This window comes from Bos indicus x Bos taurus, chromosome 3 (genome assembly GCF_003369695.1).
Source record: "Bos indicus x Bos taurus breed Angus x Brahman F1 hybrid chromosome 3, Bos_hybrid_MaternalHap_v2.0, whole genome shotgun sequence".
NCBI classification, from domain to species: domain Eukaryota; kingdom Metazoa; phylum Chordata; class Mammalia; order Artiodactyla; family Bovidae; genus Bos; species Bos indicus x Bos taurus.
In genome coordinates, this window is record NC_040078.1 from 112,167,616 (window position 1) to 112,181,012 (window position 13,397).

The 13,397-nt window shown below is 41.8% G+C and overlaps 1 protein-coding gene across 4 annotated transcripts in view; it reads left to right on the plus strand.

Moving 5' to 3' along the window:
* Positions 1-13,397, plus strand: part of CSMD2 (CUB and Sushi multiple domains 2) — a 689,612-nt gene that overhangs the window by 431,389 nt on the left and 244,826 nt on the right. For all 4 annotated transcript variants that reach the window (XM_027537925.1, XM_027537922.1, XM_027537923.1 and 1 more), the window contains one exon: positions 10,801-11,127. In XM_027537925.1, coding sequence (XP_027393726.1) covers positions 10,801-11,127 — 327 coding nt within the window. The remainder of the gene's footprint in view (positions 1-10,800; positions 11,128-13,397) is intronic.

Sequence of the window (13,397 nt, forward strand, 5' to 3'; positions counted from 1 at the left end):
TAGTCTCAGTGAAGCCGGCACAGTGCCCAGCATCCATCTGTGTTTCTCAAGTCAGTCTGTTCTGTTCTTCCCCGTGGAAGCTCTGCCAAGGCGTCTCCACCCGCCTCCGTCCTGGGAACAGCCCACCTCCTCACCTTACCCTGGAGAATGATCATCTTATCTCCTGCCTGGCAGGCAATATGCTCAAAATACAAATTTCAAAGACACCAAGCCTGCAGCCCATCACCGTCCCATCCCCATCCTTCCTCTCATCTTCCCACGTCTTATACAGAGACGCTCGGTCCTCTCTACCATCAAAAACCAACGTGCCTGTAGCTTATACTTCCCATTTAGGCTTTAGATCAGGGATCTAGATCAGGGACCTTTAAAGGTGCTCCAAGCACCTTTAAACTAACAGTAAGATGCAGTACAGAATACATTCACACGCATGCACACACACACACACTGGGACATAATTGAAACAGATTCACAAACAGTATTTACCTTTAACCCTGTAATGCACTCAGGTATTTTCCACTCTCTCCCTTTTGTTTTTTCCTTTTTTCTTTTATTTTAGCATCATGACCCACCATATCGCTTTCATGATGAGCCACTGTTTCAAAAATTTTGCTATTGATTCCCCCTCACCTCCCACTTTCTCAGGAATCTATGCCTCTTGTAATCCATCCTCTTCTTCTTTAAAAAATATACATATTTATTTCAGTTATTATTTACTTAACTGACCCAAATCGTAGTTGCAGTGTGTGAACACTTTGGTTGCACCATGTGGGATCTAGTTCCCCAGCCAGGGATCGAACCTCGGTCCCCTGCACTGGGAGTGGAGAGTCTTAGCCACTGGACTACCAGACATGTCCCATCCTCTTTATTCCATGTGGCAGAAGCCTCTCCCCTTCTGCCACATCCTTCCCATCAACATGTGAATTTCTTCAGGTCCCTCTTCTCTCACAGGTGAAGTTCTTTAACACCCCACAGGTCCTTGCCCATTCTCGAATATTTTCCTTCACATCCAGATCCTTTGACGGGATGTGTTCCCTTGCTGTAGCCACTCTTCACTTCCCAGTCCCTTCTTACCGCACATGTTCTGACCTCTGTGTCCACCACACCTGGGAACTGCTCTCACCCAGGTCACTAATGAGCCTCCTGTTGCTAAAATTCAATGGGTTTTACACAGAGGCTCCACTCTATTTCAGAACAGCTAGCCTTTCCCTCCTTCTGGAAACCACTCTTGTGTGTTTTCCTCCTACCTTCAACTGCTTTGTCTCCATCTGCCCTGCCCATAACTTTTCTCTGCTTTTATCTTTATTAAGTTTATTCTCCCTTCTCTGCTTAATCTTGTTTGGTTATTCTCTTTGTCATGTTTTTAGTTTAACTGCTCATTTCATGTATTTCTTTTTTATTTAATAATGAATAAGGCTATTAATTTTCCCTTAAATACAGCTTTGGCCTAGTATCATTATCATTATTATAAGTAATCTGTATTGACAGCCTTTGCAATGTTCCATGCTGTCTGTTTTTTCTTTGCCAACTTGATAACCTTGTTCTTTAATTTCCTTAGCTTATGATTCTATTTTGAGCATTTATCTTTGTGTTGAATGTGTTAGTAGTTCTTCATATGTTAGGACTTCCCTGGTGGCTCAGATGGTAAAGTGTCTGCGTCCAATGCAGGAGACCCAGGTTCGATCGCCAGGTCAAGAAGATCCCATGGAGAAGGAAATGGCAACCCACTCCAGTACTCTTGCCTGGAAAATTCCATGAATGGAGGAGCCTGGTAGTCTACAGTCCATGGAGTCGCTAGGAGTTGGACACGACTGAGCGACTTCACTCACTCATATGTTAAACATAGTAAATTCTTGATTATACACACTTGCAAATATTTCCTTTTTTTCTTATTTTATTTTTTTAATTTATTTATTTTAACTGGAGGCTAATTACTTTACAATATTGTAGTGGTTTTTGCTATACATTGACATGAATCAGCCATGGGTGTACATGTGTTCCCCATCCTGAACCCCCATCCCGTCCCTCTGGGTCATCCCAGTGCTCTGGCCCTGAGCGCCCTGTCTCATGCATCAAACCTGGACTGGCAATCTGTTTCACATATGATAATATACATGTTTCAGTGCTATTCTCTCAAATCATCCCACCCTCACCTTCTCCCACAGAGTCCAAAAGGCTGTTCTATACATCCGTGTCTCTTTTGCTGTCTCACATATAGGGTCATTGTTGCCAGCTTTCTAAATTCCATATATATGCGTTAGCATACTGTATTGGTGTTTTTCTTTCTGACTTACTTCACTCTGTATAATAGGCTCCAGTTTCATCCACCTCATTAAAACTGATTCAAATGCATTCTTTTTAATGGCTGACTAATACTCCATTGTGTATATGTACCACAGCTTTCTTATCCATTCGTCTACCGATGGACATCTAGGTTGCTTCCATGTCCTGGCTATTATAAACAGTGCTGCGATGAACACTGGGGTACACGTGTCTCTTTCAGTTCTGGTTTCCTTGGTGTGTATACCCAGCAGTGGGATTGCTAGGTCATATGGCAGTTCTATTTCCAGTTTTTTAAGGAATCTCCACACTGTTCTCCATAGTGGCTGTACAAGTTTGCATTCCCACCAACAGTGTAAGAGGGTTCCCTTTTCTCCACACCCTCTCCAGCATTTATTGCTTGTAGACTTTTGGATCGCAGCCATTCTGACCGGCATGAGATGGTACCTCATTGTAGTTTTGATTTGCATTTCTCTGATAATGAGTGATGTTGAGCATCTTTTCATGTGTTTGTTAGCCATCAGTATGTCTTCTTTAGAGAAATGTCTGTTTAATTCTTTGGCCCATTTTTTGATTGGGTCATTTATTTTTCTGGAATTGAGCTGCAGGAGCTACTTGTATGTTTTTGAGATTAATTCTTTGTCAGTTGCTTCATTTGCTATTGTTTTCTCCCATTCTAAAGGCTGTCTTTTCACCTTGTTTATAATTTCCTTCATTGTGCAAAAGCTTTTAAGTTTAATTAGGTCCCATTTGTTTATTTTTGCTTTTATTTCCATTACTCTGGGAGGTGGGTCATAGAGGATCCTGCTGTGATTTATGTTGGAGAGTGTTTTGCCTATGTTTTCCTCTAGGAGTTTTATAATTCCTGGTCTTACGTTTAGATCTTTAATCCATTTTGAGTTTATTTTTGTGTATGGTATTAGAAAAAAGTGTTCTAGTTTCATTCTTTTACAAGTGGTTGACCAGTTTTCCCAGCACCACTTGTTAAAGAGATTGTCATTTGGTCTTCACTGTTAAACTTTTGTGAGTCCATGGACTGGCCCTCCAAACTGGTTTGTCCATGGGATTCTCCAGGCGAGAATACTGGAGTGAGGTGCCATCTCCTTCCCTGAGGGGATCTTCCCAACCCAGGGACTGAACTCGTGTCTCCTGTGTCTCCTGCCTTGGCAGGCAGATTCTTCACCACTGTACCACCTGGGAAGCCTGGTGATTTTTGAAATCCAAAAAGCTTTCATCTGTAAGTTAAAATACTATTTCCTAACTTTGGTATAATGTTAAGAAACTCCTGCCCCGCATCTGAGATTACGCAAATATTCCTTATATTTTCTTCTGGCATTTCTATTGTATACTGAGTGAAATGTGGATTTATTTTTTCGACAACTGGTTAGCCATTTGTCCAAGACTCCCTTATTGATCAAGCAACATTTACCCTGCTAATTAAAAAAGTCTCCTTTATCATATTCTACATTTTTGGATGTTTGTGTCCATTTCTGAACTTCCTTTTTTTTTTTTTTTTTTTGGTTCTTACTGATTTCTCTTCTGATAACAATACAGATGTTGTTATTGCAGCTTTATAGTATGTTTCAGTATCTGAGTTGACAAACCTCCCTGCCACTGGAAAAAAATAGGTATTATGGTTGAAATCTTGGGCTCTAGAACCAGCTTTCCTGGGTTTTCAGCCCAGCCACATCACTTACATGTCTTGTGACAGTGGGAAGATTACTTGAACACCCAGACTTGGCTTCTACATCTCTAAAATGGGGATAATAATAATATTCATCTTAGAGGGCCACTGTGAGGCTTGGTGGGTCAAGACATATGACATCTTGGAATGCCAGCTAGCACCTCATATGCTGTTTTTTCCTTGTCTCTCTCAAGGAGTGATTGGATCTTTTTACCTATTTATTCCAACAGATTGATCACTCCAGAAAAAAAATTAATGTGGATCTTGCCTGGAATTGCATTAAATTTTGCCTGGAATTATGTTACATTTATACAATGATTTGAAGACAATTTTTATCTTAACATGGCTTCCCTGGTGGCTCAGATGGTAAAGAGTCTGCCTGCAGTGCAGGAGACCTGGGTTCGATTCCTGGGTTGCGAAGATCCTCTGGAGAAGGGAATGGCAACCCACTCCAGTATACTTGCTTGGAGAATCCCATTGGCAGAGGAGCCTGGCAGGCTATAGCCCATGGGGTCACAAAGAGTTGGACACTACTGAGCAACTAACACTTTAACAATATGAAGTCATCACCCAGAAAAAAAGTTTGTCTCATTTTTTAGTTTTCTTTTCTGCCTATCAATAAAGACTTGTTGATTATAGCTCATGTTTGTTTAGTGTTTTAGGGCTGAATTTGATTTGATAGCACTTTACATATAGGATTATGTTTACACTGTGGATGTACTGATGTGTGAGTAGGTGAGTGTGAACATGTATATCACATGCTATCTTATGGGAATATTTGTATCAAGATTAATTAAATAGCATGGCTACTACAGCTCGGTTAACATTTAAAAGTTCTGGGCCTAAAACTACCTACTCCCTAAATATTTTTTGGTCTCCTCAGGTTTTTCTCTTCGCACAATTTTTGTAATTTAAAATTTCCTGGGAAATTCTGCATTTTGTGAATATTTCAATTTTATTAGTATGTTGTACATACTATTCTTTTATAATTGGCATATCTCCTTAATTTTATTATCCAGTCTCTATGTATAAATATCTTCTCTCTTTATTTCTTGAGGACCCCAATGAGAAGTTCTTTTACTGGTCTCTTCAATTAACTTTTCTCTGCTTTTATCTTTATTAAGTTTATTCTCCCTTCTCTCCTTAATCTCGTTTGGTTATTCTCTTTGCCATGTTTTTAGTTTGAGCTCTCGTTTCACTTATTTCTTTTTTATTTAGTAATGAATAAGGCTATTAATTTTCCCTTAAACACAGCTTTGGCCTAGTATCATTATCATTATTATAAGTAATCTGTATTGATTGATAGCCTTTGTTTCCTCTTTGAACTCAAGAACTTACTTAGGAAAGGATTTTATACATTTTAAGCTGACTAGGAGTTTTTCTTTAGTCTTTTATTATTGATTTCTAGTTTATTTGCACTGTGAATAGAAAATGTGTCCTAACAGGTTTTTTGTTTTTTTTTTTTAACTTTTAAATTTTATTTTATTTTTAAACTTTACATAATTGTATTAGTTTTGCCAAATATCAAAATGAATCCGCCAAAGGCATACATGTGTTCCCCATCCTGAACCCTCCTCCCTCCTCCCTCCCCACACCATCCCTCTGGGTCATCCCAGTGCACCAGCCCCAAGCATCCAGTATCGTGTCCTAACAGTTTTTGCGTTGTAGAGGCATTTACAGAGAGTTCTTTGCAGTCCAGTATAGAGTCCATTTCTGTAATATTCCACAGGCACTTGTGAAGAAGGTTCTGTTCCTTGTTTGCAGGTTACAACGTCTCATACAACATATACCCACTTCTAGTATTCTATGGATCCTTTTTATCTTTATTTACTTTTGACATCAGGTTAGTATTTTTGATCCAACTCTCATGTTTTCTAAAATAGTTTATTTTGTCTGTTTCAGTACTTTGGGCCAAATGTATCATAACTGTCATATCTTCATTTTGGAATATGCACATCATCCATTTTTTAAATGTCACCGTTGGATTTTGGCTTTTGTCTTGCCTCGTTGGGTCTCTAGTAATTGAATTACCATTTTGAAAGCCCTGAAACTGGCAGTGACAACACCAAAAGAAAAGAGAGTAAAAGAGCATTTTTCAACAAAACTTCTATTTCTTACTCAAGGTCCTATTAAATAATAATCCAATATTAAGCATAGAAATTATGCATCTACTTGGTAATGAGTTTTCCACCTTTATTATTTTTCAAAAGTCCAAACCTTTTAAAGGCTTATTGAAGGTCAAGATTCTTGAGCACAACCTGGTAACTACTTCCAAAGGGAGAAGGCAGTTCACGTCCCTCCTTTACCTGGGTGATTGACAGTGATGAGATCCAATCACCATACATTTTTTTAATCCTCATTTGGGACACTGAGAAGAAAGTTCTCCAAGAGAAACCTTCTGATGTAACATGTAAACCTAATTTTCCAAAGTGAGAGAGAGTAGACCTTTGTTGAACACTGAGCACTCCTTTTTCCTGCCCTCATTGCAACAAGTCTGAATTATCCCTTGGGATAGAAGACTGAGCTTTACAGGACCAAGTTTCGGTCCTATTTGTCACCTCTATTTGCCAGTTTATCACCTCTGTCTCTCTAGGTGTGAAAGGAAATGTTCTGAGAGCTGTTCAGGGGTCTCTTGGCCTGAACAAAAAGGGGGGGATCATTAAGAGTCTGTTATGATATTATAACACCCAAGGGTCTAATACTATTATTAAAACTAATTTTTTATAGTTTGCATTTTCCTTCACCAGTAGTTCTCAAACCCCAGCTGCACCTTAGGATTACCCAGGGAGCTTTAGAACCTGTGTTGCACTGGGTTCACATCACCAAATAAACAGGATTCCTTGGGGCCTGAGCATTGGTAGATTGTAACACTCTTCTAATCTGAAGTCTGAGCTATCTTAGCCCTTTTCCTTATTTTTGACTGTTCTGAGTCTCTTTAAAGTATATCTTGTCCCAAAATGAGGGTTATATTTTTCTAAGATAGATTAACCTGTATACATTTATTATCATAAATGATGTTTTGCCTCTTCCCCCCTTTTTTAGCATCTTATTTTACATTTCTCCTCTTTATGATTCCTTGTTGTTTCCTTTGAATTCCATTTTTTTGCTAAACTGACTGCTTTGCTTTTTCCCCTTTGGTAATTTTGAAGATAAGCTACTTTATAGTCTATTACTAATTACACTTAACATCTTTAAAGACACACTCTAACCTATATTTCTCTAATTAACCACACAAACCATATAACAGAACTTCTTGCAAAATGAGAAAATTAGCATATCTCCTTGCTTCAAACTTTATACTTTACATCAGACTAATCTGCATTACTTTACCCTGGGGTTTGGGCAGGAATAATATCTTTTATGTTCTCTTCCAACAAATATTTGTTACACTTGCATTCTGTTTTCTAACTATGTTTATAGCAATTATTTAGATTATTTACTATATGGTTTATTTGCTTATTGCCAATTTTTTTTTCATTTTTTATTAACCATAACTTTCCCATACTTGAGTTCTGCATTTTGATTCATCTCTTGGTTGGATAGAAAACATCTTTAAGTGTTTTCTGTTTTTTTAATGTTATATGGATAATATATTTTTTTCAAGGTCTTTGATACTGGAAGCAGTTTCTGTTGTCTTTGCTGTTTATCAGTCTGGCTTGGTCATACCCTTTTCTACTCTAAATTATTTAGGAACAGATCTGTACTGTGTCTAACAGAAATGTGTTGAGGATCACAGCATAGTGTTTTTCCTTGTTTCCAGAGCTGACACAGGTATCCGCTTTACAGACTTTGGTCAGTTCTTTTGGTTGGGACTTGGAACAGGATCAGGATATGAGGCATGTATACTCACGTCACTATCTTTTCAGATCGTTGTTTCCTTGCTCAGTCATGTCTGACTCTTTTGCGACTCCATGGACTTGTAGCCCACCAGGCTCCTCTCTCAATGGAGTTTCCAAGGCAAGAATACTGAAGAGGGTTGCCATTTTCTTCTCCAGGGGATTTTCCCAATGCAAGGATCAAGCCTGCATCTCCTGCTTGACAGGTGGATTCTTTACCACTGAGCCACCTAGGAAGCCCATTTTTAGATGATGTCGACCATTAAATACTTGTTGATTCATTCAGCAAATATTGATTGAACACAGATAATGTACCAGGCATTATGGCAGCCATGGGGATTCAGGGGAATCAAACAGACAAGATTTCTGCACTCATGGAGTACATATGTGTGTGTTGGGGAGAGAGAAGGACAAACCATCAAGAAACTAGTGAACAAGGTAATTTTAAAGAGTGATAGGAAGAGCTACCACATATAGCTGCTCAAAATGGTGCCCCTTGAGATTTACAACTTGGCAACTCTGGATAAAGGGTATAAAGAAAATGTGTGATAGAGTGATGGAGTGGGGATGGGGACTCAGCAGGCATTAATTAAATTCTCTGCAGCAAATGCATGTGTTCTCAGGCTTTCAGTGCCTCTGAAATCATAGAGCTTTTCTTTGCTTTTGGTCTACCTTGATGTTGTTCTACTAGTAGGCAAGCCATGCGGTTTTTACCCTCTCTTTGTCTTCAGGTAGTGGGCTCCATTGGTTTCATATTCCTCATTATGTGTATTATGCTCCCAGCTGGACTGCCACAAAGCTATGGGTGGGATAGCTGTGTTGGAGGATATCTGTGTCCAGACTAGAGCTTCTAGTTCAGGGCTGATGTAATGCTTGGGGTCAACGGATCTTTAGCCGATTCTAAGAATACCGCCAAGGATTCATCTGTTAGACTTGTGAGCAATACTGTTCTCATACTGGGAGGCGGTGTTGCTGGGTGGCTAAGGGCTTGGCCCCTGGAGTCAGGTGGATTTGAACTAGCAAGGATTTGCATGGATTGGAACTTGCTGCTACCGTCTACTCACTGTGTGAGCCTGGCAAGTTACCTAATCTCTGTGAGCTGCAGTGTCTTTTATCTTAAATGGGGTTATGGCCTTCTCTCCCCTTGGCTCAAACTTTCCATACCTATAAAATACAGAGATTACAGGGATGAGACTGAATGTGTCCTAGGGACTAGTTTCACTTTGCTAAATTTGATGGGAGGGCTTTGAGTAGCAGGTTGGAAAAGTAACACCCAGTGCAGAAAAGGGAAAGGTGGGTAGACTCAGGAAAAGGAAGGAGAAACTCAACAGAAAGAATCACCAGTTCCTTTGTTTTGTGTTGTTTTATTTTTTTGCAAACATGGTTTTAATATTATTTTTCACTTTCACTTCATTATAATTAATAAGTCAATATCATACTTTAATTTCAGTATTATTAATATCCAACATCACTATAAATGTTATAAAGGCATTTAAATTTTTGTCCATATTAGTTTTTATCTTCTTTACACTTTATATATTAAAAAAATGTTTCAATGACCCTATATCATTTTTGCAATCAGAAAAATCAAATATTGCTTTCACATTGAAAAATATCACCCCCAAACCTTTCACCCTAATACAGTTTTTATTCGGGGGCTCATGTCCAGTCTTTACCCATATATATATGTAAATATTTATTAGCTATAATCCAAAGTGTACATATAATTTTATGATGTACTGTTTGACTTTAAAATGTTTAACATTGTTCCTTCTACAGGATCATATTTATCACTTTAATGATTGCATTCAAACCACACCACATTAAAGGCTATAATTTACCTCACATTATTGGGCTGACATGTAGGTTGTTCACATTTTTTCCTCTATAATAAAATTATGTCACTGTAAACATATTTGTCCATGTGGCTCCTTTCTTTTGAATTAATTCCTGGAGATTACAGAGTCAGAATATTTGAATAGTTTTGTGGCTGTTGATAAGAGCTCATTCACTCCCTTCCAGAACTATATCAGCTTTACTGTGCAACTGACAAGAAATACATATGAGTTTCCATGAAGCCTCAGCAATATGAGTTGTTCGTTTTTCCCCCTAGGCAAATGGACTGCCTTTTCACATTAATTCTATTTTCTCTCATATGAATCCTCTGAGCATATTCTTTGCTCATCTTGGTGATGTTCTTGCATAAATTACAAAACTCTACTTCAGTATTGAGAGTTGCTCTTTGGCACATTTGTTGCAATATTTTTTTCATGCTATCATTTTCCTTTTTAATATTGGTTTAGTGTTTGTTTTTCCATTTATAACACTTTCTTTTGCCTCAGACTTACTCTGAGTCTGTTAGTTACGGGCATGACAAGGGTTTAAAATCAAGATTTTCAGAAGAGTCGATCCTTGGAAAGTAGGTGGGGCTTCAAGATAAGGTGCTGTTCCCTCTCTCTGCCGGTTTCTTCCAAAGCTCTGGTCTCTGAAAGATGATGCCTACTGGTCACCTCCTTTAGCATAGTTTTCTAGCTTCCCAGTTGCCAGAATCCCCAAGGCACAGTCATTTCCCCACCGAGAAGGTTTAAAGGACAGAAATGGAGTGGCACTATCTCTACCCTGGTTACCACTCTGGGGGATCACCACCAGCTAAGAGGAACCAGGCACTGGGACTCCACTTCAGCTTAAATGGCGGTTTTTCCCCAACAGGAGGGCCTGAGAGCAGCAGACACTCCTGGGATCGGCTCACCGCAAGGGCAGGAAGGCCAGGAGAGCAGCTCCGCCTTGCCCGCAGTGTGCCAGAGGGACCCTTCCCAGCACCACACGCAGCATGAACCCAGCACGTCTGCTGCCTAGAGCTCAGAGCCCAGCCAGTCCAGCCAAACCCCAGTCACCTTTTCTCTCTATTGCTTTTAGACTAAGGACATGCCCCCCTGCCTGCCCTCAGTGGCCTGGGCACAGCGCCAGGGACGCTCACTGACCTCCATGGCTCTTCTCTTGCAGTTTCCTGCTTCTTCAACTTCACCAGCCCTTCTGGGATCGTCCTGTCGCCCAACTACCCAGAGGACTACGGCAACCACCTCCACTGTGTCTGGCTCATCCTCGCCCGGCCCGAGAGCCGCATCCACTTGGCCTTCAATGACATCGACGTGGAGCCTCAGTTTGACTTCCTGGTCATCAAGGATGGGGCCACGGCTGAGGCCCCCGTCCTGGGCACCTTCTCAGGAAACCAGCTCCCCTCTTCCATCACCAGCAGTGGCCACGTGGCCCGTCTCGAGTTCCAGACTGACCACTCCACGGGGAAGAGAGGCTTCAACATCACCTTTACCAGTGAGTCTGCCCTGTGGCCCCCACTGACTGTCCCTCTGAGGATGTCCAGTGCAGGGCACAGGCCAGTGGTGGTGTGGGTGGACCAGTTTCAAGGACTGCAGAGCCAGGCATGGGGCTCCAGCATGACAGGAAAAACAGAAGGCACTCTTTTTTGTGGCTTCACTCATTTTTGAGCCTTTATTTCTAATAGATGCGTCATGTAATGTGAAAGGAGCCTGGGGCCCCATTTCTCCTCCCCACCCTCCCCCTCCTAGAAGGCCCAGCTAGAATCAGGAAGGGCCCTGCCGTCCTCCTCTGGTTACTGACGCCTCTCTGCTGTGCTCTTCCAAGCCCTTGGATGCCTTCTCACTGCTGACTTCATGTATCCCCCATGAGGCCGCTCACGCTTTGTTTTGCCAATTCCTATCCCTACAGTCAAATCAGAAACAAGGGTCTGGAACAGTGTTTCTGTTTGACTCTGAGACTCATTTGAGCCTGCTTTGGGGTCATTTCCTCCCGGCCCCAGTCCCAAAGTTGTCACCTCTGGTTTTAACCCTGGGCCCCTTCTCTAGAAGCAAACTGAAGCAGTGATTCTTGTCATTTCTGTGTCTCAGGGGGTTGTAGAGAGGGTTAGGGGTGAAGGCAGAAGTTTGGATGCTGGAAACAGCAAGCTGCCAAAGGTAGCAAGAGGCACTGAGCAGGGTAGAATCAGCTACAGACCCGATGAACTTGGCCGACGGAAAATTGTCAGAAGGAGCTGAAGCTGGGTCCCCCTGGGCAATTAACCAGATCCTTTCCCAGAGGTTGCTTATGAAATGCAAGTCCCCAAGCAAGCCCTGCCCCAGGCACACAGGACACCCAGAGCTGGTCCCTTTGGCACTTCCTAATAGAACTTATCTCCACCCAGCCCCACTTGGCACAGAGGTCTTGCTTCCTTGTCCCACCCGTCCCCAGGGTCTAGCTGAGCTGAAGACCCCAGGTGCCAAGTGGGGGTCTTTGGAGACCCGAGATTCCAAGGGACCACTGAAGCTAGAATGCTTCTCTGATGTTTCCCTCAACACCTTCCTCGGGACACTGGACTGGATTAGAAACAGTCCGTCTTCCCAGGGGCACCTCTCCCAGGGTGCTCTTCTTCCCATCACCTGTGAGCAGGAGGAAACGCAGCCCAGTCCTGCCTTCCCCAGTCTTCACAGTCTAGCGCTGCAGCACTGGCTTTAGACAATCTGTCGTCATCCCCACTTTCCCATGAGATCATGAGCTCTGGAAAGATGGGGATACGCATTACTTATCTCTCTCTCCCTTCTGCCCAGTGCAGGGTCTGGTAGGTCATGAGGATCAGTAAATGTTTATTGAGTGGAAAGATTCATGAATGGCTAAATGATCTTTCCTCCCCTTGGTGGGAGTGGGAAGAGGAGTAAGAGCCATCCCAGGGAAGCCTGCTTATCCATGATGGGGAGGACCAAGGACCCTACAAGCTCAAAGCAGTATGGGTATACTGATGGAGGACCTGGGGGAAAAAAAAATCTCATAGTCTCCAAGGAAAACCAAATCCTAGTAGGTCCCCACTTTCCAGGAGAGAAGCAAATGCTGAGTTCTTGGGAGAAAGAGGCAGAAAGCCGCAAACCTAACCTGAGGATCAAACTCTCACCCTGCATTCCTCTCTAATATTCTTCCATCATGTAAAAGTGATACACATCCGATATGTCAATAGTCAAAAACAGGCCAGTTCAAGGAAGAAGTGCTGACCTCCACCTCAGATCCCCCTCCGCCAGAGATGAACACTATTACAAACATCAGATAATTTTCTGTGCATTTACACAGATAGAGCTGGATTGTTGTTTTTCAGTCCCTGAGTCGTGTCTGATTCTTTGTGACCCCATGGACTGCAGCATACCAGACTTCCCTATCTTTCACTATTTCCCAGAGTTTGCTCAAACTCATGTCCATTGAGTCGGTGATGCCATCCAACCATCTCATCCTGTCGTCCCCTTCTCCTCCCATCCTCAGTCTTTCGCAGCATGAGGGCATTTTTCCAGTGAGTCAGCTTTTCACATCAGGTGGCCAAAGTATTGGAGTTTCAGCCTCAACATCAGTCCTTTCGACGAATATTAAGGGTTGGTTTTGTTTAGGATGGACTGGTTTGGTTTCCTTACTGTCCAAGGGAAAAATCTGGGCCCCATTCTAGCCCTGCTGAGTCAAAATGTCTAAGGAAGGAGGCCCTAGAATCTACAGTTTTTACAAGCTTCTGAGATGGTTCTGTTGCAGCTAGTGCAACCACAGTCGTGGGCAAA